The sequence below is a fragment of the Eubalaena glacialis genome, chromosome 11 (assembly GCF_028564815.1).
Source record: "Eubalaena glacialis isolate mEubGla1 chromosome 11, mEubGla1.1.hap2.+ XY, whole genome shotgun sequence".
Taxonomy (NCBI): Eukaryota; Metazoa; Chordata; class Mammalia; order Artiodactyla; family Balaenidae; genus Eubalaena; species Eubalaena glacialis.
Window position 1 is genome coordinate 14,776,973 of NC_083726.1, and position 27,171 is coordinate 14,804,143.

At 47.7% G+C, this 27,171-nt stretch overlaps 2 protein-coding genes across 2 annotated transcripts in view; one reads left to right on the plus strand and one right to left on the minus strand.

Moving 5' to 3' along the window:
• The window catches only part of SYN3 (synapsin III), a 451,497-nt gene that overhangs the window by 151,875 nt on the left and 272,451 nt on the right, over positions 1-27,171 (plus strand). The window contains exon 6 of the mRNA XM_061204342.1: positions 1,653-1,742. Within this exon, the coding sequence (XP_061060325.1) occupies positions 1,653-1,742 (90 nt within the window). The remainder of the gene's footprint in view (positions 1-1,652; positions 1,743-27,171) is intronic.
• TIMP3 (TIMP metallopeptidase inhibitor 3) overlaps positions 3,625-27,171 on the minus strand; it is a 56,393-nt gene continuing 32,846 nt past the window's right edge. The window contains exons 2-5 of the mRNA XM_061206386.1: positions 16,354-16,436; positions 9,451-9,562; positions 8,626-8,747; positions 3,625-7,519 (exon numbers count right to left, since the gene is read on the minus strand). Coding sequence (XP_061062369.1) covers positions 7,322-7,519; positions 8,626-8,747; positions 9,451-9,562; positions 16,354-16,436 — 515 coding nt within the window. The 3' untranslated portion in view covers positions 3,625-7,321. The remainder of the gene's footprint in view (positions 7,520-8,625; positions 8,748-9,450; positions 9,563-16,353; positions 16,437-27,171) is intronic.

Sequence of the window (27,171 nt, forward strand, 5' to 3'; positions counted from 1 at the left end):
CCCTAACCAAGCTTTTAGGCCTGCAACATCCCAGAAAGGTCCTAGGTAGTATTAGTTCACCCTCCTTGTTTTCCCACATAGTCATGGTGATGGTAGCAACTACCATTTATTAGCACTAACTGCACTCTGAGCCCTTCACATGCACATTGTATTTAATCCTCGAACCAACCTGATAGTAGGTATTTCTAATATCTCCATTGTACAGATGAGGAAACTGAGGCTCATGCAACCAGTAGTAGGTAGTGAAGCTGGGCATCTCCAAAACTCCTGCTTGATTATGGAATTACTCTCCTTCTCTGGACTTCACTTTCCTTATCTGTAGAATGAGGGACCCTCCCATCATTTCCCATATTTCTGAGGTCCCTCGAGCCCACTAAACTGACACTGTGTTGCACCACAGCTGCAGGTTACAGCTCAAGAATCTACAGACCAATCCTGGCCTGATGCAGAAAGTTCCTAAGTTACCTGTTTTTTCTTTGTGAGCTCTTAGTATTGAGTTACCCCAAAGTAAGTTTGGCACAAGACTTAGCTCCTCTTCCAGCCATTGGGCATCCACGTTAGGCCACACATTGCAGCATATTTCTTCTTCGTGATCAGCGTCTACCTTTCTCTTCCCTGCTTTTGTTCACCAGCAGCTCCCCTTTGCCTTCTGGGTGAATTCCCAGCTCTTTGTCTGGCCTCTAAGGCTCCTGGTGGTCTGTGATGGATCACTCTCCAGCCTCCTCTCTCACTGTCCCTTGCACCCAAGGCCACAGCCACGGCAGCCACTGAGTGTCTCCAGCACACACTTGTTTCACTGCACACCTGGAGTGCCCTCTTCCTTCTCTTATGTCATCTGCTCCAGGGAGTCGTCCTCACCCCCACTCTGTCCCTCTTCCAGGTCCCATAACCCCCTCGCTTCCCTCCAGCGAGACATTATTATCCCAACCATCTGCCCACAGGCGGTCTTTCCTCCAGGCCTGGTCTACGTGTTCAGTGTGTTGCCCCAATATTAAGGTGCAGTGCTGGGCACAGAATGAGCTCCCAGGGGTGCTGAATAGGGTGGGTGATAGAGGAGACTATAAGTCTGAGGTCTGCTTTTCAGGAGCTTACCCACTAGCTCTGGAGACAGTAACTATCTCCACGGCAAAACAAGGAAGTGCTGAAGCAGGGGGAGCACAGTGTGGAAGGGATGCAGCTTGTACTGTTGGAAATGAGTGGGGTTTCTAAAAGCAGAGAAAATACTTTCTACTAACATAGCCAACATTCAGGTGTACCTATGGAGCAGGGCTTGCTTTTAATACACTGTATATTTAATCCTTACAACAATCCTGTCAGGTTGGATCTCTTGTTTTCTCCATTTACAAATGAGGAAACTGAAGCTCAGAAATCTGAAATGACTTTCAAGGTTACACAGCTAGTAAGTGGTAGAGGATTTGAACCCAGAGTCTACACCATAAACTACTACACAAATGCCTCTCAAAAAAGAAGGGCATTGCAGACAGGGGACATGGCGTGAAGGTCAGCAGCTTGTGCTTGTGTGAAATGCTAAGAGCGTAGTAAATGCTTATGAAATGTGATTGAGCAGAACTTAGTGGACCTGGCAGGAATGAAGGGATTGGTACATACTGGGTAACAACGGTTGACCAATGTTCTCTCGTATTCTCCCCTAGTTCTCTCAACTCATTAAGATCTTCCATTCCCTGGGTCCTGAGAAGTTCCCGCTTGTGGAGCAAACGTTTTTCCCCAACCATAAGCCAATGGTGAGTGCCCTTTTTTACTCTGCTTATTTTTGTGATATGGCATAAACACAGTTGTCCATGTACTCAGTCCATTTGAGTGGAGGAGGTGGGCTCAGGGGCTGCTCCCTGACCACCCAGGCTCTAAGGAAGAGCTGTGACATCCTATAGGAATACCTGGCTTTCCTAGGAGAAGGGTCAGGTCTCCAGGTAAAATTTCAGGCAGTAGAGCAAATGACAAAGATGGACAGCATTCCTTGGGACATTGGGAATTTTCAGCAAATCGGGACAACTTGAGCTGGCATATTGGAACCAAAGGTTGATAATAAAGGTGAAAGATGTTTCAAAGGTAGGATGTTACCTTGAACCCTTGAGCCCTGTGCAGGACCTAGTTTCAACTCTTATTTTAATAAAAGTAGTAATATTTTGTTTGCATTGATCGTCAAAGGGCAGTTTCCTTGTGCATCCTCTTCGCATTCCAACTTTTGAATATACTCAAGATTGTCTCTGGGAAGTGGTTGGAGCTTCCCAGAGAATTTGGAATATGTGGGATAGCCTTCCATTTGGAATATGTGGGATAGCCTCCCATTTGGATGGTGGGAAAGGTGAACATCTTTTTGGATGAGGTGGAGAGTTCTCCATCCTGCGGCCAGAAGAAGTTGGATCAAGAGTTCTGGGCAGCTGGAAATAGCCCGTGACATGCCTGCTTTCATGGTCGGTGGTCTTGTTAAACTGGTCAAAGGAATGCGGGGCCATGGCCCCATGCATGCCTTGCAAGGAATGTGAGTCTTGGGGAACAAGATAGTTAATAGGGTATTCAGTAATCTCAGCTGAGGATGATGCCCTGCTTGTAGAATCCCAAGCTTAGGCTGCTGAGCTTGACAATCCTGTTTGGAGACACAGATAGGTGTCTCCAGGTGGGGGACAGTCTAACCAGGCAGAAACATTTCTCATTGATTATGTTTCCCTTATATCTGATGCTGTGAGAGGAGTCATAGAATCCAGGATGTGCTGGTTGGAATAAGAAGGGCATGTGCAACCCAGCATATTCCAACTAAGTGAGAACACCGTGGAGAAAATTCAGGGTTTATCCTCAAACCAGCCTGAGTTTGAATCCCAGTTCTGCCTACTTACTAGGTCTTGGGTCTCTGTGAGCCTCAGCTTCCTCAGCCAAAAACCATGGATGACAGTAGAACTACCTCATTGGGTTGTTGAGATTTAATGTGATCATGTGTATAGGGTGCTGTGCTTGGCATACGATAGGCGCTCAAAATAGAGTAGCTTTAAAATAGGGGCAAAGCCATACCCTGGAACACTGTCAACAGTGGGATGAAAGTTGGGTGAGGGGTCTGCAGCCAACCCAGCCCATTGAGGGTGACAGGCCCAGCTGTAAGTTCTGGGAGGCGTTGGCTGGCTGTAGTGAGTTCCTGGCATCCCCAACTAGGCCAAGCCCTACTCGGAATTTCAGGCAGGCATTTGGCATCAAGGACTGCTGTTTGAGCCTCCCCCTCCCACTTCCACCAGGTTGAGATTCTTAGGAAGATTCCTCCCACCAGGGAAGGCCAAGTCAGGGCCCCAGTCTGGGAATACCTGTACCACTAATAGGCAATTAGATATTGATCCAGATTCCATAGAACTAGGGAGAACCCTGGCCATAGAATCAGGGAGCAAGGTCAGGGATGGATTAGCAGCCAGGAGGAAATCTAGGATGCTGCTCCTGAAAATGCACCTGACTGGGGCAAGGGCTGGGGCAGGGTGGGTCCACGATGTAGAAGTGAGTGGAGGGATGGGAGTGTGCACAGGCCAGGAGCCAAAGCAGGCAGGACCTGGCTTCCAAGGCCCTCTGTGATCCCTATAACCCACAATGGCAGTCAGGACACAAGGAGACAAGAGACTCTATCAGGTGTGTGATAGAAATAAAACCACTTTACTGTTTAGAATAAAGGACACACTATAAAAAGTGAACATTATGCAACATTACAAGACAATATACATTCACGGCATATAAAATTCATAAATAACATGGAGGAAAACTGTAAACAGTGCTACAAAATTTAGCAACAAATACATTCCTTCCAGACAGGGTTTTCTCTGGTTGGTTTCTCTCCATCACTTCTGGGTCTCAGGACAGCAGACCGGCTAAGGAGGAAGGTGGGGGTCATGGGAGAATTTACGAAGCCCCTCCCCTTGGAGCATGAGCCCTCCTCGTGTCTCCCAAGAGCCAATTTGGAAGCTGTTGATGTCTGTCTCCCCAACACTCCCCCGTTTTGTTTTGCTTTTGCTGTCAGAATTTAAGTGTTTTTCTTGTGTAAAACTATTTTAGTGATATTTTTACTTTAGCAGCCAGGAGCCAAACACTTGGGTGTCATTTTTGGTTAATCCATATTGTTGATCATTGAGCATATGATGAAGGGCAGAGGCAGGGGAGGGTATTGTCTCCTGGGGACCACAGTTCCTATGAGACAGCTGTTCCAAAAAGTCATTTGTTTCTTTAATTGCTCAAGAACCATGGTATGAAAAATGGTGCTCATGGGCTGTAGCTTGATTGCCATGATGTAGGGTCTGGGGCTGGGTAAGGCTAAAGCACAGGAGTCTCCCAGTATTATCTACCCTGGCCAGATGGAGCACTGGCCTGAAAGATGAGAGCCTGGGTGTGGTGCTTCTGGATAGGGAGACAGAAGAGATGGCCAGGGGAGGCCAAGAGAGCTTGGAATCACAGGTCCCGCGGCCCTGGATTTTTAGGAGAAATTGTGGCTTCCCAATGGGGTGGACAAATGGACTAGAGGGAGAAAGGAACGGGAATGACCAGCAGATTGCCCAGGGCCAGGTGCCTCAGAGCAAGGATGTGAATGTACTTGCTATTTTTTCTCTCCTCCCTCCTAGTCCAGAAAGCCACTAGGATGCCGATAGGGAGGAGTCTGGAGGAGTCTCTAGTGCTAGTTCCTTCTAGTTTCCCCAATTCGCCAGTCTAGCTGCCTGCACAGTAGAAGTATTTACCCTCCGTTCCACTGTAGAATTTGATTCAGGAAAATGGCGGCACGTGGGTTTTGTTTTTTTTTTCTTTTTCCTCTTAAACACAATGTACACATATTACAACCTACACATGACATAAGATTTAGCAAAATAAAACGTTCACGATATGAATGAAATACAGAAGTGTCTCAGCTACATAAATGACTTTAAATTATACAGTAAGTGAACAGGTGAAATAAACAAAGCTATAGCTTATAGAAAGCTCAAAAACCGCCCTCTGACATCACTCTGCAAAGGACCCTTCTTTGCTCAGGACCTGCTGTTTTCCTTGCCAGGGCCTGGCAGATGGGACTGTGGTTCCACCAACTTTTCAGAGGGAAACTTCAGGTGACTCATGCTCAGGCCTCACCTCAAGCCCCTCCTTGTGTGAGTGGAGATGACCCCACCAGGGACCAAGAATAGCCAGATGCCTCATGGAGGTCACACTGATGCCCAACTGTGGGAGGGCACTTGTGCAGGTTGGGTTAGGGGTTCCACCTTGTAGGACTTTGAGGTTCAAATAAAGAAAATCTTAAAACACCAAGTCTGGGGCTCACCGCTTAAAAACCACTGGCCTGCTGGCCTCAGCTCCTCCTGGTCACTCTGCCCCATTGAGAGAGCAAAGCCCCCCCCCACCCCCCATTTCCTGTATGCCAGATGTCACAACCACAAGGGGAAAGGTAGGTAATGAAATCAATCGCAAGGAAACCGGACGCCTGTACTGCCTTCCCGCACTGGGGTCCTGCCAAACACCTTGCCTGGGCATTTGCATTTGTGTGCAAGACATTACAATGTATTGTCTGCTTCTTTTTTTTTTTCTCCTGTTTCAGTTGGCAGCTCTGTTTCCTAAAGTGGAATGAACTGAAGATACAAATACTAATACAGGATAAATACCCATAATCTGAAAAAAGAGAGCAATCATGTTAAATGTATACCATCCCCAATTCTGTAAAATATACATTATCACCTACTCTTGGCATCTCACTTTCAACACTAAAACTTAAAATAATTTTATTTAATCAGAGAATTTATATTATAGTTTTATTTCAAAAAATACAACAAAAACCCTACAGCTGATTGCAGAGTAAGGCTTTCCCAATGACCATCAATTTTAACTTTATGAGGTGAGAACCTCAGGAGGTGGCATACACCCACCAGTAAGCTGGAGGAAGAGGAGCAAGTTGTCCCCAAACCCAGGAAAGGTGGCTATCTAGCCAAGGCAGGACACTGCAGCTTTCCTTCCCGTGCCCAGGCCCCTGACCCACATTAACTCTCATCTCCCATCTGAGCCAAGCCAGTAAGGCAGTTAAACGAAGGCCCCAAACATGAAGCAGGAGAAAAGGAGAGGGACAGAGGTCAGATGACCCCAATTAGAGGGATGCTGAGGGTGCTCAGAATTTCAAATTTTAATTAAAATGAAAAAAAAAAAAAGGTCAACTTGGAATGTCATGATTTTCTTTAAACAAGCAACAACAACAAAATAGAAGAGATTAAACTATTGGCATATTTAACAGCATTGAACAGAATTCTGTGTCCTGTAAAAAATTAGCTTATGTCCCCATGTGGGTATATGCAAATGTGTATGCAAACACATCCCCCTAGGTGAGATAAATGCTACTTTGGAAATAGTATTCTCTACCCAAATCTACTTGTCCTATATCTGTGGATAGTGTACGGTGTTTGTATCTCTCCAATTTACATAAAGGCAACTCCTGGCCAAATCTACTAAAGAGTTTTCCAGGAGGAAATCTTGTGGGAGGCAGGGAGAGGAAAGACATTCATCTCAGTCTTTCACCTGAGCTTTTGTCCAAGGCAGGCAAATTGCCTCCTGACCTCAGGCAGATGTTTAAGTCTTCACCAACTAAGAAAGTTCTGTTTTTCTGGCCTGGCTGCTTGCTCCAGACTCAGAAACATCTGGTCAACCCAAGCATCGTTGCGCTGGGGAATTGTGTGTGTACTGCATCATCCAGACCCTCTTGCAGTTTCTTCCTCCCCTCCCTCCCTCTCACGTGCAGACACAGACAGACATAGTCTGGTGGGGACATGCAGTAGCATCTCCTTGGTGTATAAGATCTTCTGCGTACCTTGAGTCTATCTGCTTGCTGCCCTTGGCTGATTTGAAACAGTTGGCTTTTCAGCAGCTTCCTTGTCTGTGTCCTTTATGTACTGGGGAAGGGGGAAGAGAAGGGCAAAGGGAGGAGGGTCTGGGAGATGGTGAGATGGGGAAGAAGAAAGAGGGGTAGGTATTACAATGCCCAAATTGGGTAGTTTTTCAATTTTTGTTTTCCTAAAAAAATATAGATTATATCATCACAAAGAAGAATATACATTCCTCATTCTTTCTGGCATGGCACCAAAAATTTCCAGGTGGAAATGGGTGATGTCAAAACCAAAAAGAAAGGGAAGGGTGGGGCCAGGAGGATGGTTCCAAATAAACTCCATATGACAGCGTAGATTTTCCTTTAAGTGTTTGAAGTGCTAAATTTGCAAGAAAACAGGCACTAATTTCATTGTCATCATCTGGGAAGAGTTAGTGTCCAAGGGAAGCTCAGTGGGAAGGGAGGGAAGTGAGGTGGGGCAGGGTCTGGTACTCAGGGGTCTGTGGCATTGATGATGCTTTTGTCCGGGGGGGCCCATCCTCGGTACCAGCTGCAGTAGCCACCCTTCTGCCGGATGCAGGCATAGTGTTTGGACTGGTAGCCAGGGTAGCCAAAATTGGAGAGCATGTCGGTCCAGAGACACTCGTTCTTGGAGGTCACAAAGCAAGGCAGGTAGTAGCAGGATTTGATCTGCAGTGAGATAACAACCAAAGGTTGGTGGAGTCTGCTGTGGTGGACCTAGGCCTGATGCTTGCCCGAGTCTGGATTCAGAACTTGGGACCACTGCAGGTGGAGCCCAGCCACATCACTCCCTTAGTGAAAATAATATAAATAATACTCGCCAGTACTTATTGAGCACCTACTGTGTACCAGACATTCTGCTAAGTGCTTCTATATTATTCTCTTTAATTCTCATAACAGATTTATCTCCCTTTTACAAATAATAGAGCCTCAGAGAGGTTAAGTAACTTGCCTCAGGTCACACAGCCAGAAAGTGGTAGAATTAGACATTTGGGAGTGCTTTCCCTCTCAAATGGTAACAGGCAAAGGCGGGAGCTCTCAGCTGTCGTAGGGAATTGAGAAATTAGAAAGATTAAAGCATACACTGTAGCGTCCAGCTGCCCTAGGCTAGAAATCAGACTCAGTGAGCTGTGTGACTTAGGGCTAGCTACTTAAGCTCTCTGGGCCTCTGTTTCCTCCTCTGCAAAATGGGGACAATTAAAACTGTACTAGTCATAATCACTATTGTCCCATTTTGCCGAGTTGTTGTGAGAATTAACTGAGAGAATGGCCTAACTGCCTCCCACAGCAGCAAGGCTATGTGCCCTGACCCTGTGCTTGGGTCAAGGAGTTGGGCCAGGTTGAAGAGTGACCCTCTGCAGCAAGTGGTATCAGCAGTCCTGCGCCAGCTTGCCCACCTGGGGCGGGGGCCGCCAGTGAGTCAGCTGCCTAGGTGAGCCCACTTGGGGCTGCTGGGCAGGACCTGCCAACGTAAGGATCCTGTACCTGCCACAACCTTGAGCCACGGGAGGGGCCAAGGATGCTGAAGAGCCCTCATGCCCCAGCAGCTGCCAAGTGGGCAGCACAGATTACAGCAGAAAGGCATTCTTTCCTCGCCTTCTTCACCGCTCAGCCTGTGCAACATTCCTCACCACGCCTTCTCGGACCTGCCCCTCTGCTCAGGCCTGACGTGCACACCCTTCCCAGCCTCACGGCCCAGTGCCCTGTACTGTAGGAGCTGATGTTTCTGGGGCTGCGAGCCAGCACCTCCCCTGCCTGCTCTCCCTGGGGCTTACCTTGCAGTTACAACCCAGATGATATCGATAGTTCAACCCCTTGCGCTGAGAGAGGGTGAGCTGGTCCCACCTCTCCACGAAGTTACACAGTCCTGTGTACATCTTGCCATCATAGACACGGCCTAGAGGAGGAAAGGGACAACAGGGGAGGAGTTGTTTTGTCCAGAACCCAGCCAGAAGAGAAAGAATTCATATCTACTGAGTAACCCCCTTAGGCCAGGAACTGTGCCACGTACTCTTCAGCCCCATGGTTTTATTTCATCCTCCCCAACACCTTTTAGGATGAGTTGTATTCCCATTTTCCAAATGCAGAAAATTAAGTTCAGAGAGGTTAAGCGATTTGCAGAAGGTCCCAAACCCAGTAAGCACTGGAGCTGGGGCCAGAGACCAACTATTCTCTTTCCCGTGTCAATGGCTTTTTGATCTTGCTTTTGTTTTTTCCTTTCTACGTTGACTGCCTAAAGATGGATAACTTTCAAAGACAGACCTAATAGGTTGTCCTAAGATGCGGAGAGCAATAGGTACTAGCAATTTCTTTTCATTTACAGTAAAGCTGAGAAATTGCAAAACCAGGCAAAACTAGGTTTCCTCCCCAGAGTCAGTGGTGGAGCGGAGACTAAAATCCAGCCTCACTGTAGGAACTTCAAGCTCCCACCACTGGTCAAGCAAGATGGACTCAACACTGGATACTCCTTACAATTCAGTGGGCTCATCGCCAAAGCCCTGAGAACAGTGCTGGGTCTACCACTCCTTCTCCATCCTCTAAAGTGAAGGAAGAGTGGACCTTGGCCAAACCCTGGCCTAGATGCTGGAGTTGGCCGTTACCTGTCAGCAGGTACTGGTACTTGTTGACCTCTAGCTTAAGGCCACAGAGACTTTCGGAAGCTTCTGTGTGGATGTACTGCACGTGGGGCATCTTGGTGAAGCCTCGGTACATCTGTGGGCAGAAGGAATATCATGAGAGGGGGACCAGGGCTCAGAACACATGCTGTCATTTGGGCTGTGGGATCGGATTCCCCTAATAGGCCACTGTGTGGCCGGTCACCGACCTACCTACCCCAGGGTCTTCACTTCAGAGACGAGGCCACCTGCTCCTCTCTTGTCTGAGCCGTGGGTGGTGCCTTCCCCGAGAAACCTTCCCATCCAGCCAGTCACACCTCCCATTCCATTTTACAGATGAGGAGCCTGAGGCCCAGGCAGATTAAGTGGCTTGTCTAAGGCCACACGGTTGGCGAATAGCAGAGGTAGGCATCCAAGCAGGGGAATCTGCTCTTAACCATTATCCTATGCTGTCTCCCAATGCAGCCTCACAAGTTCATGGCTAAGGGCCTCTGATGCAGGCAGATGCCATTTATAGCTATCGTGCCTCCTTTGTCAGCATGCGCTCAGAGCCACTGGTGTGAACGTAACAAAGGCTGAACCCACTTGGTGATTCCAGGTCAAGTCCACGAGCATTATGCAGGCCCGGATCTGTTGAGACAACTGCTAACCGTGTGAGCTGGTGGAGGTGGGAGGGGGCACCGAGGTGTTGCCCAGTCCCATTATCCCCCAGTTCTCAGAGTACACAGGCCCTGGATGTCTGGTGGTCTCTAGGCTTATCCCAAGGGTTTCCAATAAGACAACGTCTCTATTTTAGTTCCTGGCATGCATAAGTAATTTACTAATGGTAATAAAAAGCCAGACATCACCTCATTGGTGTCTCATCTAAGTGCCTCCCATTCAGTCTAATGGGCTGTTTTTCTTTCTCCCCATTTTCTTTTAAGTGGCGACTGGCTGGCGAGGGTAGGTGGTCCATGAGGCCCTCTGCCATCACAAAGGGTCTCTTGGACCGACAGTGTTTGGGAGCCTCTGCCTTTTTAAGGGGAGTGCTGTTCTAATTGTGTGCAACCATCGGTGCAGGTGCTTCTAATTTACCTGGCCTCCCTTCTTAACCCTCTTTTCCCGGGAGGCTCTCCAGATGAACGAGGAAATGCAGCCAAGAGCAGCGAGAAGTGCTGTCCTCTCAGTTTTCAGCTGTGCTGTCGGGGAGCACGGGCGTGTCACATCCTACCCCCCACTTCCTCAGTGATGGATGGTGCCTCTCTGGCTTTAACAGGAACCATGCTTAAGGGTGCTGCTGTGTGCATGCCATCAAGTGTGGCCTCGGGAGAACATCCCCTGCACTCACTCCCAGGCCCAACAACTTCTCATTTTGGTGTGGATGACCCGTGACTTTTTGGCAAGTGTTTCAACTCAGTACTCTCTCTAGGTCTTTCAGGCCAGCCTATTGAAGCCTCAGTTTATTCCATGTTGGTCTGTCCCCTGTATCTCTTTTCTGCTTTATGGGTAAGAATCAAGCCCCTGCCCAGTAAGAACTCAACTTGTTGAAATCAGCTTGGCATCTCTGCTCCTTTTGAATTGAAGAACCCTTTATTTTAACATGGTTTCTAGCACTTGCATGTGGAGCCAAAATCTTAACACATTATAAATGACTGAGTCTGACAAATACAGAGCTGCCTTCAGGGTCAATTCTGAAAATAACAATATGGTAAATGTATGGTAAAGGCAGGTTTTACTCATTTTGTTGTCTTTTCTTTATAATAATCCAGCTTGATCTAAATATTGATCCTAAAGTATTATTAGGTCTGTAGTCATAGAGACCTAGAATTGGTTTGACAAACTTAGGAGGGTTATAACAGGTTTATAATGTCCTGAAATCAGAGAATCTGAGAATCTCAGAACTGGAAAGGGTGTTAATCTAATCCAGCTGATGCAATGGAAGATTAATGGTAAACTCGGGTTCTGTGGACAGACAGCCAGAGTCTGCATCTTGTCTCTGCCACTTATTAGCCTCTTGGAAAGTTACGTACCATCTTTGGGCCTCAGTTTCTTCATCTGTAAATTGGGGCAAAGCAATTACTTCATATGGTGTTTTTGAGAATTAAATGCCTTAGAATAGCACTTGGCATACATTTAGTAAAAATTAGTTTAAAGCCAGTTATACTAAACTTCGTAATGAGCAGAGGGAAGGATTTGGTCCTCTTCTTCCTACATGTCTTGCCCAGCCTCATCACTTAGTGCAAGTAGTTAAAGCCAGTTTCAGACGTAGACAGGTTGCTCTTTTTTCCCCCAGCTTTACTGAGGTATGATTGACAGATTAAAAAGTGTATCAATGTAAGGGGAGGTTTTGATATATGTATACATTGTGATTACCACAATGAAGCTAGTTAACACATCCATCACCTCATATAGTTGCCTTTTTATGTGTGAGAACACAACATCTACTCTCTTAGCAACTTTCTAGTATGTAGTACAGTGTTGGTAACCATAGTCCCCGTGCTGTCCACTAGCTCCCCAGAACTTACGCATCCTGCAGTACTAAAAATGTGTACCCTTTCACCAACATCTCCGCATTTCCCCCACCTCCTAGACCCTGGTAACCACCATTCTACTCTCTGCTTCTAAGAATTCGACTTTTTTAGATTCTACAAATATGTGAGTTCATGCATTATTTTTCTTTCTGTGTCTGGCTTATTATACTTAGCATAATGTCCTCCAGGTTCATCTTTGTTGTCATAAATGACAAGATTTCCTTTTTTAAGGCTGAATAATATTCCATTATAATATTTAATTGCAATATTGTATATACACCACATTGGACTCTACAAGCCTCTGGGCTTGGCTTCGCTTTGTGATAGTATCTACACGAAGTTCTAAGAAGTTAACTTCCCTTGGGGTGAAGGGACAAATAACGTGGGAAAGAAATTTCTGAATTTGGGGAGTTTTACCTATTACTTATGGAATGTCTGGTCTTTATACTTGCAGCGTGAACTGTCACCACTATGTCAGATATTTCTGGCATGCCTACAGAAGATCAGCACTGTGCTGGATACTGCTTTATGTCATAAACTCATTTAAACTCACAACTGATTCTTATAAGCAACCGAGTTTCAGAGACATTAGATACCTGACTGAGGTACCAAGTACATGGATTTTCTCTCACAGAATGGGCTGTCTAGCTGGGGTGGCAGAGCACACGAGAACAGAGTCACAGGCATTTGGAGGAGGAGAACAGTTCCCCATAGGCTGGGGCGGTCAGAGAGGCTTCCAGCTGGAGCTTCAAAGGCGAGACCCTGCTATTAATCATTTGATTAGACAAAGCCTTGAAGGAAGGAAGTCACCGGGGGCCAAGCATTCCGATTGTCCAGCAGATCTGTCCTGCCCAGAGTCAGGACATGCACAGCACATGACCAGCGGACCTCCCCATGGGCCTTTCCCAAGGCCAGCTGGGACATAATGTCCCCCACATGCTGTCCCCTGCAGCCAGCCTGAAAGCATGTCTCCATGGCATAAACTATAGCTACAGGCAAAGCAGATGCTTTCTCATGGTCCTGATAAGAGATAAGATCCCCAAAGATTAGAACATCCAATTCTGGAAACTTCCACCTTTGTACCACAGCCCAGCACCTCAGCCCCAGCGAATCTCCAAGTTTGGGTTTGCAATAAGCTCCCTCAACATTCTAACACCCTTCCCCCGCCCCCAAACACACCTGTGGGTCACTGCACACTCAAGAGATGCCTGAGAGGAGGACCAGAGGCTCTGGAATTAGCGTATGGGAGAGGGTCTGCCTGCCTTTCATCTGGTGAGAAGTTTTGGGGGGAGGGGGTGGGAACTCTGAGAGAGAAGAGAGGTCAGACAGAGCAGCTCAAATTCTCACGTTTTCCCCGTTCCTTTAGTCCTGCTCTAAGGGAGTCCTTGCTTTCCCCGCCTGACTCTCTGGGGTAGACTCTAATCCTCTAGAACAAAGCGCCCAGGGACCAGTGCCAAAACTCCTGCAGGCTCCCCTCTCTGGCCTCTCCCCCTTCCCTCCTACAAAGATATTTTTCCATACACCCTTTGCAAGTCAAGCGCTACACTGCTGGATGACAAATCCACAAACCCAAGTTAACCTCCTTTTGTTCCCTAGGGGAACTAGATACAAATGGGGTGGGGGAGCCCCCAAAGTGGGTGGGAATGATGAATCAGCCTGCAGCTCCACTGCTCTGTAATCTCCCTGTAGGCAAAAACTCTAATTTCGCTCTAGTTTGCCACTTCCTAACTATACAATCTTGACGGTTGTTTAACCCTTTCAAATCTCACCTGTAAAATAAAGGATAATGTGTATCTATTTCACAGGGTTGTTGTGAGAATTGATCCCCGCAGAGGCTTATCAGAACGCATGGTACATAGTAAATGCTCATTTGTTGTTACTTGTATGGAGTCTTATATTCATTATAACAATTATCCTCGTATCCTCAGCTCAAAAAAGCACAGTGCGAAGCACAGAAGCACAGAGAGCGTGGGGAGGAGGGAGAGAAGAAAGGACATGAGGGAGGGAGGGAGGATGACTGAATGGCCTACTCCTACTCCTATGTCTCGCACCTTCTTGGATTAGCAGACTGGTACCTGGAGACCAGCAGAATCCAGTGGCCTCTCTGGATAGAAGGGCAATGACCAGTTCTATGGGTTATCTAATATTGGGCTGGTAGCAGGGCAGAGTTAATAAAACGTACTAGATAGTGGTTGATGATCAAAGTAAGATGGCAGGGAGATTTTGGGAGTCACCATAAAGAGCACACAGGATTGGGAAGGAACCCTGACACCTCAGCTTGGGAACCAGATCTAGCTTTAATTAAATGTGTGATTCTGGACAACTCATTTCCCTTTGAGCCTCTGTCACAAGTAAAACAAGGGATTTTATTTTCTAATGCCCAGCACTCTGATCCATGGACCTGGGTGAAAGATGGTGAGTGGACAACAAAAGACCAGCATCTTGGGAGTGGGTGTGTGTGCTCTGAAGTGGATGGGTGAGCAAATGTTATTTGGCCTCTAAACACTGCTCAGAGGCTGTTCCCAGTGAGGGGGGAATGGGACATTCTGCCCACAGCAAGGGCCTCTGGTCACCCTGGCATCCAGGCCTTGAAGGAAGGAGAGAAGCTAGGCAAACTTAGGAACCACTGCCCCCAGCCTCTTCCCCTCCCAGCTCTCTGCTGACCATAGTGCGTCTCACAATGTGAAGGATTATTCCAGAGCAGGCAGGGAATGCATCTCCTGAACCTCTGCTTTTGTCTAATCTGCTTTTGCATTTGCTTGCCAGCTGCCAGGGGTTGCACAGTGGGGTTTTTGGGTTGTTATTGCTCTTGTTGGTCCCCTCTCCACCCACTCTTCTCTCCCCATGGCCATCTGAAGACATAAGCTGGTCCCATGACCAAGCTTGGGCAGCCAAGGGCAGCTGGCCAGGGCTGACTCTGGACATTACATAACCAGAATGCTGTGGATGTTTCCAAAATTGAATCCAAAGCAACAGGTTCCACAAACTCGGTACATCTAACCTCAGGCCTCAGGATGCAGGAATTATGAGGCCTGGAGGTCTGCCTCTGAGATGGCTGGTTACCACCCGTGGGCTGTGTCACTCCCCCTCTCAATTCTACCCATAAATTGTCTCCTGTGGGGAGTTTCAGGCCAGTGTGTCTCACACTTATTCCCTCATTAGATGGACGAGCATTTACCAAGTCCCTGTTGCCTGCCGGTCCCACCCTAATTGCTGGGAATGCAGATATGAGCACTGAGTCCACTGGGACCTGGGCACACCCCATCTCAAACTCCTGATTAGTCATGCACATGTGTCTTCTCTCCCGCCTGACTATAGTTCCTAAACATAGGAGCCGCATCTTCCTCGTGGCCTCCACAGCTCCTGGCACAGAGTGCTGCATGTAGGGAGGTGCTTACAAAGGTGGAGTGATGGACCAGCTGCCAGGTTGTTCAGGGTCGAGCCCCAGTCCTCTGTGCTGAGGCACCCAAACCAGCTCCTGCTTAGAAGTAACACAGCCCGTGTCCCAGGGCACTTAGAATCCTGAAATGCCTGAGCCAGGAGGGCTCTTAGGGGTACCCAGCCCAACCTCACACTGTTGACATATGGCAAAACTGAGCCCAGGAAAAGGGACAATTCTAAGGCAAGTGAGCTAAGTGAAGGAATGGAGCTGAGACTAGAAGGCAGGCTCCCTAGGTTTTGAATCTGATGTGCTTTTTCTTAGGGCATACTTCCTGAATGTGCTTCATAATGTTAACATGCTCACAAATATGCTCAGTTATATGAACATGCTTAGTAAACGATGCTAACTACTGGGATGCAAGAAGACAATTAAAGCCGGGAAAATAGGGAGAGAGGGTGAAGTTCCTACTTTGGCTTGAGGTTCCTGTGATCAGCACAAGTTTAATGTAAAGTTTTGAGAGGTTAAACCTAAGTTGTAACCTCAGTGACTGCATAAAACCAGTAGGCATTGTTGAATCCTAAAACGTCAGACCTCGGAAGAGCCTGTAGAGACGATCTGGTCAACATCCCTCCCCCCATTTTACAGATGGGAAGACTGAGGTCCAGAGAGGGGCAGTGACTTGGCCAGTGTCTCACAGTTACTAGGTAACAGGGCTGTCTGCTGTCTGGTTCCAGAGCGCAGATTCTTAACAGCTGCCTTTGAGGGACTCCACCAGCCCTGGCTCTGGGATGAAGCAGCCAGCACCACCACCACCACCTGTCCCTTTCTGCTGCCTCATCTATGCCCTCTCCAGCCAGGTGGAGGGGCTAGGGCTGGGGCTCAGACACTGAGCAAACACACACCCTAAGTCCAACCCCACTTGCCTCCATTGGCCAAGACTCTGACAAAAAACCCCCAAACCCTCCCGAATCCTGGGATCAGGCTGCTGTCACTCACCTTCATCTGCTTGATGGTGTAGACCAGTGTGCCAAAGGGCCCCTCCTTCACCAGCTTCTTCCCCACCACCTTGGCCCGGATCACTGTAGAAGAAGGCAAGACAGAGACAAGGAAGTTAGGGAGGCCTGAACCACTTTAGGGACCACATCTCAGGGTGGGCATCCAGCTCCCAGTATGTCTGGAATTGTTTTCTTTGTAACTCTGAAACAACTAGAAGAGATGATTGTGTTTATAAGAGCAAGAATTCAGGTAAGAGACACTGGGATGGGGGTGGGCAGGGAGGAGTGGAAGAGAAAGGGAAGGCAGACATCTTTGGAGTTAATTTCCCTAAACGCTCACAGTTGCAGTCTGGAAATTTCTAAGGCTGTACTCATCCCTGGAGGAGTGACTCTCTGGTTTCACCATAATCCAAAATCTACTCCTGTTAGAGCCTCCTGCCCTCACTCCATTGCACCTCTGACAATCGCATGGTCTCCCAGACCTATTCTCTTTCTACCAGGACCGCTTTCTGAGATCTACCTCATTTGGGACTCTTCCTTTGCATGCATCCTAATACACCCACAGGGTTGTGATGTACCCCAGTTTGACCTCCATGCCCCAGTTGGCACCCTGATGGGGCCCTTGGTCCCCAGCACTTAGATGGCAAGGGATGCAGTAGAGAGCAGCTCAGTAAGGATGTGGTAGAGGAAGAAGCAGTTGGGAGCAGAGGCTTAGGAGCCAACTGAACTCTTCCAATCCCAGCCCTGTTCTTTATGGCTATTATGACTGTGGGCAAGTAACTTTGTTTCTGGCCTCCAATTTCCTCTTCTACAGAACAGGATAATAATGTTACCAGTTACCTGAATTGAAGGGATTGGGCAAGATAATGCGTGTGAAAAACTCTCGGCACTATGTCTTGGACAGAGTGTATATTAATGTTATTAATATCATCATTATTATCATCATCATTGACAAAAATGGGACGGGCTGACCCATGGAAGGATTGTTACTGGAAAAAATAGCTCCCATTTATTGCACACCTACTATATGCAAGAGTACATTTTACTTACTTACTCCTCACAACTGTCTTACAAAGTCAGTATTAGCATCCACATTACACAGATGAGGAAACTGACAGAGAAGTGAAACCATTTCCTCATTTTGAGCCTCAATTTTCTTATCTGTAAAGAGGATGTACTACCTATGTCAGGGAATTGGAATGAGGATTAAGCAAAAAACCTTATGAAATTTCTTACTACAACATCTGGTAGAAGGGAGTTGCTCAGTAAATATTAGTCGACTATGTATACAAAAATAATTAGACAGACCCATTGTGGCAAAGGCTGGAAGAAAGGCATTTACTACATGCAGTAAGAACACAGAGAAGAGAGGGATTGACTTGGAGATTATAGAGGCTTCTTTTTCTATTGTATGTGAAGAAGCTGTCTTCAAATATTTGTCAAACCAGCAAATGGACAGATCTTGAAGACAGAACTCAAAAACTGCAAAGAAGTTGCGTTCATTGGCTCAGCCAAAGAACAAGTCATCTAATAACAAGAGCTAGCAACAAAGTCAGGGGGATTGAGGCGGTGCTGTCATGGGGGCAGACAGTGTCTCCATCAAAGGGGGCTGGATGCTCTCATGCTAGGACCTTGACCAGAATGGAATGGATTTTGCATTTATAGCAGCCGTGTTTGAATCACAAATTGAACTCTTCCAGCTCTAGGATCTTATCACTCTTTCTTACCTCACATTGCACTTAGCCCAAAAAAGAGCAGGTGCTCAATAAATGTTTGTTAAACAGATTACCCTTTACACACACACACACACACACCTACACACACACACACACCTACCTGCCTATTCTGGTAGCTCCATTATCCTTCCCCATTTTGGTTGTCCCACCATGTTTCTCAATTCCTTGTCTCTAATCTCTTAAAAATTTCCTTACTAGGAACCAACTCCCCTACCCCAGCTGAATCCTATCCTGTTTCTCCCCAGATGAGCTTGGAGCTCATTCTCCCAGTCAGACATGAAGTCAGGATCCAGAGGAATCAATGGCCCCTCCAAACCTTACTTGCCAGGGATGGCAAAACACGGAGCCCAGTGGCAAAGTTAGCAATTCAGCAGAGGCAGCTCAATTTGGGAAGAGGCAAGTTGCTGTTTCCAAGTCTGCTGTAAAAACGAGAGCTTGGCAAGATCCCAGGCCAAGTTCCCTAAAGATTCTGCCCCCACCTCTGTGTCTGACTTTGAAACAGCATCTTTGGCAGGGAGCCATCCTCCCAGAGGCCCCAGGGACTATTTCCTCTACATTAACTCCCACAGGCAGGTTGTAACAGCTTAACTGTTGGGCAGAAGGCATGTCTGCCAGGACTTTCCTATTGATTCTTCCTGAATTGATTTGGCTTCATCTTCTGCTTCTTCATTAATACAGAAGGTGAAAGAAGGAGTGAGTCTTTGCCTTGGGAGGAAAAAAAGCAAAAGGGATTCCTTTAAATAGCAACGTCTACCCTTTCCTGGCTCAAAAATGGCTTGACTTCATTTAGACATAACATGTCATAAGCAGACCTGTCCTATAAAGCTGGGTACTTCTGGAAGCTTCTGCATGCACAGTGAGTCAATTCCTTCCTTACCCTGAAATGGTCTGAGCTTGGAACCTTTTCATCTGAGAATAGTTCAGGGAAAAGAGAGTAAGTTTTTGTAATCAGGAAGCCACATTTGAGTTTGAGTTCCACCATTACCATGCAGCCTCAGGCAAACCCCTGTGTCCCCAGAGCTCCTTCCTCCTAAATATCTCTGATTGTCTTGGCCCAGTGCCCATCACGTGGCTTATAAGTGATATACTTATTACTAGTAGAGCAGCAACATGACATAGCATTGAAGAGCCAGGTCTCTGGAGCCTGACTGCCTGGGTTTGAATCCCAGCACTGGTGTTGTGTGACCTTAGGAAAGTTACTAAGCCTCTTTGTGCCTTTGTTTCCTAATCTATGACAATATCTCATAAAGTTGCTGTGAGGGTTAAGTAGCACAAACACTGAGGACAGTGGGTGGCCCATCCCAAACCCTATGTGTTTGCTGTCACTGTTGTTAGTGTTACCACCACTACCATGACTTCTGTTATGTGTCCATCCTGAGTATCTTTAAGCTTCTAACGTGCACTATAAGCTAAAACCTGGGGGTTCTGCTTAGGATGAGGAGAAAGGTAAGCTGATCAAAATACTCTGGTCTTGTAAAATTTCAGGGAGAGGTGGGGGAGCACACATTAACTTGTCAGAACAAACTTACAAGGTGTTATTTAGGCCTGGAGCACCCACTCCATCATAGGTACCTGTCCCGTCTCATCATCCATACGTAGCCCAAGAGTGACCTGCCAGTACCAAACAAGATCCCATGGTCATGGTCCAGAAAGACTGAAGCAGAGATGACCCAGTGCAGAGGCCACACCAGTGTTTTCCTTACAAAAACAAAACTGCATTAAACTGAACTAAAATTAAACAACATTCTGCTCTCCCACAGAGATTCGCAAAGTCCTTCCAAAGTGAAATCGCTGGCCAACCCCAAATCCGCCTATTTGGTCTGTGAATTAATATGTCTTTATTTGCTTCAGTTTTTCCTCTGCAATTCAAATGTGTGCTATTTTGTACTTTCCTGTTTGGCATTCAGGGTGCCCCCAAGGCGTTCGCTGGCCCAGGGACCAGAGTGAACAGGGGAGGTGCAGGGAGGTCACAGTTCAGCAACAACAGAAAAGGGTTCCAAACTTGGAGTTGGCAGCACGTCTGGCCGTTCCCACCACCTTGATGTGGCTGGAATCCCACTTTGCAGACGGGCTTAGCTGGACACAGGTTTTCTTTATTCTCCTCCATGCTGGGGAGCAGCGCCCACACTGTCTCCCTAGTGTCCTCCAGCAGGTAAACCTACGTGGGTGTGAACTGGGTTGGCGTCCAGGAAAATGGGTCGGGTACTGCTGGAGGTGACGACCAGACATAGAAGTCCCATTTCCCACCTCGTACAGTCTAGCGGGAAGGCAAAGTTTAAAAGTTCATGGCTAGCACCAGTCAGAGAAGTGGGGGTGAGGTGTAGCCTGAATCTCAGTCTTGGAGCCTTTTATGCTCCTGGGCTTCTGAGTGTGGAGGTCAAAAGAAATATTTTAATTTAAAAGCATGTAAGAAGAAACTGACCAGGCTATGTATACTTATATAATTGGCACATAGATATATAAATGTATGTGGGGCCCTCTTAAATACATCATACACCTTAGGATCCAGGTACAAATGTATAGATCTATAGAATTATCTTTCCTTCCTTTCAATAATTTTTTTTATTTATTGGGGGAGGAATAATAAGAGCTTGCAAAAACAAGGCACATCCCTTCCAGAAATAATTGTGTGCTGCCTGCCCCCACCCATCCATGGTAGTGTAGACCACAAGCAGCATAAGTTTTGAACAAAAACCAGTTTTGATGCCAACAGGATTCTGCTTCCAGTGCAGCTTACTGGTGTGTCCAGAAATTGCACATCTGCTGTTCATCGGAATATTCAAAGAGGGATAAAACACCCATGAGCTGGCCCCTGCCGCTCACCCTCTCCTTCCACCTCCCATCCAACTATCTTCAATCAAATCCAGACCTTTCTACTCCAAACTGATTGTTGGACTTTCCTACCAGTGGGCTGGAAGGCTGAGTTTGGCTAGGTTTGGGAGCAAGGATCCCTTAACTGAATTAATGTATACCAACTGAAGACTCCAGATTCTGCCCATCTTAGCATCCTGTCGAGAGCAGTACAGATCCTCTGCATGATGTAGGAGTTGATTCAGCCATCTAGTGGGTGAGATACTACCTCTCCCCCCACCACACACACACATTGCCCCATACCTGTCTCTCGAAGGCCCTGTAGAATGATTTTGCCGGCTTAAGGTATGGTCTTTAGGAGAACAGTGAGGATAACTAAGGTACACCTGGCCAGTAGACAGAATGAATTTCTCCAAAAGCAGAAATCAGTGTTAGTGTCAACCCCAGAGAAGGTGCTGTTCTGACAGCGGCAGGCAGGACCTAGGTAGGCACAAAAGCCTAGACCCTGAGCTCACCTGTCTTTCAGGCCTGGAGTTAAGGAAGAGAGGGGTGTGGGAGTGTTAAAATGATGCCCACTCCCATGGAAGCACTCGAGAAATCAGGAAGGAGGGATGTCTGCAATCCAGCTTGTCACCTGATGACAAGCTAGTCACCTGATGTTTATTTCCCAGTTGTCATCCTCACAGGATGGCAAAGGGAAGTTCCTTTCTGAGGCCAGCATACTCACAATAAAGGAGATCACCCAGCCCACCTGGCTCAGCCACTAAGCAGTTCTCACTTCCTGTGCACCGTGGACAGCCTGCATTTTAGCCTCTGCAAGGAGGGCAGAGCCAGGCTCTCTTGCTTCTGCAGCTGCTCACCCACTAATTCACCCTCAGCTCCTTGCCTTTCGTTGCATCACATCAGTAAGTCTAGGGACGAGGGGAGGAGCTAGAACGCATTGGTAACAACTACCATGCACTGAACGCCTCCGATGGGCCAAGCAATGTGTACACGTTATCTCACTCTGTCCTCATGGCAACCCCATGAGGTGGCTATTATTGTCCCCATTTTCCGCCTGTGGAACAGAAGATCAGATACCCTGAGGGCAGTTTTGCATCCCAGAGGGAAAAAGAAAATTGGTGCCCCCCCCCAAGAAAGCAGACTGCCTCAAAACCTTTCCATGAGATTTGTACTGATTGCAAAAGAGTTCATAATCTTTCTGCACCTCCCCACCCCCACTGTCAGCGCTACTAAGCATCAGAGAGGAGGACTGTCCCTAGGAGGGAGGGCCCCCTGATAATCCCCCACTGACCCGCACATCTCCTTGACTACCCACTTTCCTTTCCAGTCACTCACACACGTTCTCTGATTGGTAGTAAGAATCCACAAGTAATCACTATCAGCAGTATAACAGAGTACCATCTGTTTAGCATCCTGTGCTCCCCAGCAAGGTTTTTGTGGAAGAAAAAGAACTTAGAAACCACAAAACCTGATGATCCATGAGGTTTCTCACAACACTATGAGTCTGAGGTTAATCAGAATGATTAATTAGATGAGACAGTGCACATGTAAAAAGGCACTTTGTAACCCTAAGCTAAACAGATAATATACTACCGTGTTGCTGATGGTGAGTACTTGTAGATTCTCAAATGCACTAATCAGAGGAAGACAACCGGGGACCCAAAAGGTTCCTGCGATTCCGCATTTCCTCATTTGCTGAGATCTTTAGTATCCACCTCCAGGGGCCTTTTCGAGCTCCTCCTCAGTTATCTGCTGCCTCTCTGGGCACTTTGATGACACTTTGATGATGTCCATGTTTGAGGAAAGGGCCTTAGGAATTAAGGGTGGGGGGCAGAGGACTGAGGGGCCTGCCCTAACTGAGTCTTTCTGGTTGCCAGCCCATTTGTTATCACCACCCCAAACCCCAAAAGCCCCTCTAGAAAAACTCAGAAGCTCAAAGGTCAGATCAAGAAAACCCCTATGGAAGTGGCCATGATACACTGAAATGAACATGCATGCAGCACATGGGACCTGGATGAAGTCACTGCCCTGTCACTATGTGACCTTGGGCAAGTCACTTCCCATCCCAGCCTATAAATTGGTGTGATGATTACCAAGCTCAAAAGGTTCTTATGATGACCTAATACCCCTCCTCCACTCTACCAAAGCAGCTCTCGTCAAGGTCACCCATGACCTCCATGGTGCTCAGTCCAGTCAGCAGTGGGTTCTTCGTCCTCCTCTTATTCATATCCAGCATGTGACGTTCATACCATCTGTACAACTGACAGCTCCCACATTTTTGCAACCTCCAACCCAGAACTCCCATGACCTTTGACTCATATATCCAACAGTCTACATTTAGTCTACATCTATACCTGGAAGTCTAATAAGAGATCTCAGATTCAACCCATCTAAAACCAAGCTCCTAATAACGGCCCTCATCCACACCTAGGCCTCCCATCGGCCCCATCTCGGGAAATGGCAACTCGTTCCACACCAGCACCCCATCTCCTTCCTACTTTTTCTTCACCCCACACAACCCACCCTCTCTGGGCCTTTGCCTTTGCAACTGCCCCTGCTGGAGCACTCTTTCTTCAGTAGCCACAGGGCTCCCTCCCTCACCTGGTTTCAAATATCACCTGGTCAGGGTGCCTCCCCTGATCCCCCAACATCCCTCCCCCAAGCACTCCCTATGTCCGCTGGCCAGCCTCACTGTGCTCAAAGCACCAGCCACCATCTGCCATATTATACAGACCTTGTTTGTTCATTGATGATCTCTCCCCACTAGAATGTAAGCCTCATGAGCGGGCAGGGTCTTTGTTCCATAACTGCTGTAGCCCGAGCAACCAGAAGAGACAGGCTCCCAATATGTATTTGATGAATACGTGAAGCTAAAATTGCCACCCACATGGAGGGCAATTTAAAAAAAATAGATAAATAACTCCTCTGAGCAAGTTCTGGCAAATGACCATGTCTTTCTGAGCCTTATTCCATCAGAAAGGGGATAATGGCAGGTCCCAGTTCTTAGGGTCAGATAAGCATCTGTCCAATGATCGTTTATTGAGTATTGTACTAGGCTCACAGGAACCTGGAGATAAATGAGGCCCTGAAGGAACTTGGGCCAGAGTTACAAAAGACAGGAAAGGAAACAGGTGAATGGCATTCAAGTCTGGCAAACACGGCTGGTATGCCACAAAGAGGGGTGAAGCCTGTCCCAGGGAAGGGTGTCAGGGGCTCCCTGGAGATGGCAGCTGATTTGGGTCTTAGCCCATCCTGGAGAAGAGACTCAGTGTGCTTTATCTGAATCCAGAGGAAGCAGAAACCTGGACCAGACTTGGTGGGGAGAGCCTAAGGAAAACAGCTGGGAGTGAGCAGAATCCCGCCTTTCCAGGAAGATGGCCCTGGAAAACTTGAGGGGTGCGGGCGGGCGGGCGGGCAGCCTGTGTGAGGAAGAATGCTCCTCAGAGAAGTCTCGCAAGCAGGCTCTTCCTGCATCCTCCTCTGGTCCCCTGAGGGCCCTTCTCTCTGTCAGTTTCAAAGGCCCTTTTTGTTGATGTCAAAGCCACAGCCAGACCCTTAAGATGCACTCCCAGTCAAGATAGGGAGTCTCCAGTTCAAAGCCTGTCCTGACTAACTCTTTCCATTAAGTAAAAATATTAATTTTGGTTTTATTTAAGCAGGTTTTTTTGGCAAGAAATGAACCCCTGCAGCTAAAAATAAACCCAAATATACACACACACACAGTCAGAAAAATCTGGAGAGCTGCAAATCATTTCAACCCAAGTTTCCATCTCAGAGAAAGCTATTAAAACCCAGAGGATATTAAAACCTCTTTCTGCACAGAGACTCTTGTTTCTCAGTCCCTGCCTGTGTGCTGGGGTCCCCCAGGCAAGACTGTCCTAGGAATGCCCTGTCCTGGGACTCCTGGCAGAGGGGAGGAGGGGCCTGGTAGCATCCTAGCTCTCCTCACCTTGTAGGCACTGGATTTCTGCTTGAGCAGGCCAGGAAACACACAAGGGCCCCCTCTGACATCTGTTGTATGTGAAATGAAGGGGCCAGAGAAGGGAGGAAAGGGAACACAGGCCCAGAAAGGTCAAGTTGCCTGGAACTTGGAAATGATTTAAAAGGGAACACAAACAAAATCTACATCTCACTCCTGCTTTCATGTTTTAAGTGGTGACCTCAATTTTAAACTTTTAAAAGACAAAATTTAAGAGTCACTACCTGGGCACATGCCTAGACTTGGGATTAATGCATTTCATTTCTAACCCAACTACTTGTAAAGTCAGCTACTCTCAATTTCTTCCAGTGGCCACAGCCAATTTGGGGGAAAGATAAGGATCATTTGGCCTAGGACAGGGCAAAGTCCCAGCGCTGGCTGGTTCTTGGATTCAGGTCTGACTCACCTGGGGCCGATGACCAACTTTGAAGAGATATGGTGTTTGTGTGATCTGGGTTTCTAGGAGGCCAGTAAGGCAACTGCCCCAAAGTGTTCACCAAGCATGGTTAGTCACAGAGGCTTTTGCTCTGCAAACTATGGTCAGCAGGGGAGTGTCAATACCCCAGAGCACAGAAAGTGGGAAAGGTGGTCCTTCTCCCATAACCCCCCACATTCTCCCAAGAACAAACAGGAGCAACAATCCACACACATCCCCACCTAAGCCTCCCTGGTTTCCCAACATCAACAGAATTATTCTGAAGAGCTCAGCGACATATATCCTGCTGTCCTGAGCTGGGACCCCACCTCAAGTCCTACCCTCCACAGCCTCCATCACCCCCACTGCATCCCCCCACTACACTGACCTTTCCTGTGATGCCCTTCGTCTCCGTGAGGATGACTTTCTCCTCGTGCCTCTGTTCACGCATCTGTCTTCCTGCAAGACCCACCCAGCTGAAATGCCACCTCCTCCTGGAAGCTTTCTGTCCATGCCAGGCCATACTAATTTCTTAATGATCAGTTCCTTGGTGCTCACTAGCCTGAGATACTAGACAGTAGGGGCTGCATCTGGGACTCCAGCACCTAGTGCAGTGCCTAGAATGTGGCAGGGGTCCCCCAAGAATGTTTGTTGAATGAAGGAATGATTAAAGGAATTAATGATGCTGCAGGAGAGAATCAAAGGTAATACAATAAAGGGAGACAGGGATGGTTTCATGTTTAGGCTCTTGGAGTGGGGGTCAGGAGCCCTAGCTCCTAAGGGTCACCCAGGAAAGAAGAGGGAGGCAGGGAAAAGCATGAGAAGCCGAAATGGGACCCTGATCCCCAAATATTGAAGATTCATATCCAAAGAGGTGAGTCACGGGGTCCTATTACAGGAGACCCCAGTTAACATGTCTCTGCAGAGGGTCAGTACCCAAACTCCGCCCACAGATGAGAAACCCAAGGCTCAGCATCCTAAAGGAGGTCAGTGGTACCCACCCCTTCTCCTTCCTCCTCCTTCTCTCCCTCTCCCTCCTCTTTCTCCTTCTCCTCCTCCTCCTCCTCTATCGTGAGTACATGGAATTAATTCATTCACTCGTGCTATTCATTCAGAAGTGTTTGAGGGACTACATGCCTCAGGTCCTGTGCTATGCCTTGGGGTTCAGCAGTCAGCAGGTAGAGGGAGTCCCTACCTCAAGGAAGCTTATTTCTGTCTTGTGAGATGAGGAGCCAGGTGGTCCTAGTCAGAGAGCTACAGGGGCATGCAGCAGACACACCCTGCCAAGCTAGGCACACTCTGTGCTTGGGGCGCTGACACTCCCCTCCTGACCACGCTTTGCAGAGCAAAAGCGATTGTGATTATGCTCGGTGAACACTGTGGGGCCGTCACCGTACTGGCCTCCTAGAAACCCAGATCACACAAACACCATCCCCCTTCAAAGACGGTGCTCACTCCCCAGGTGAGTCAGCCTTGAATCCAGCCCTGGTGGTACTGTGGACATGTCTGGGGGAGATGTCCTGCCTGAGCTGGGATCTGAGAAATCACCATAAGTTAGCCAAGAAAAAGAGAAGCAAAAGGCCTTCAGGTAGAGGAGGGACCAGAGGCAAAGGCCTGGAGGTGGGAGAGCCTAACCCTTCGTTACAGTGACAGAAAGCAGAGTATGCGACAAGGGGCAGGGGACGGTGGAAGCCAAGAGGTAGGCAGGGATGCTTGGCTTGTGGGGGGTCTTGCTCCAACGTGTGACAGTGTTATTTCTCAGGGGGGTTGCCACTCTTTGAGGGCAGTGATGAAGACTTATCACTGTGTCCCTGCCAGCAGCCCTGAGGATAACATGTGTCCAAATGGGTAGGTGCCCAGGGCCTCAAGAAACCC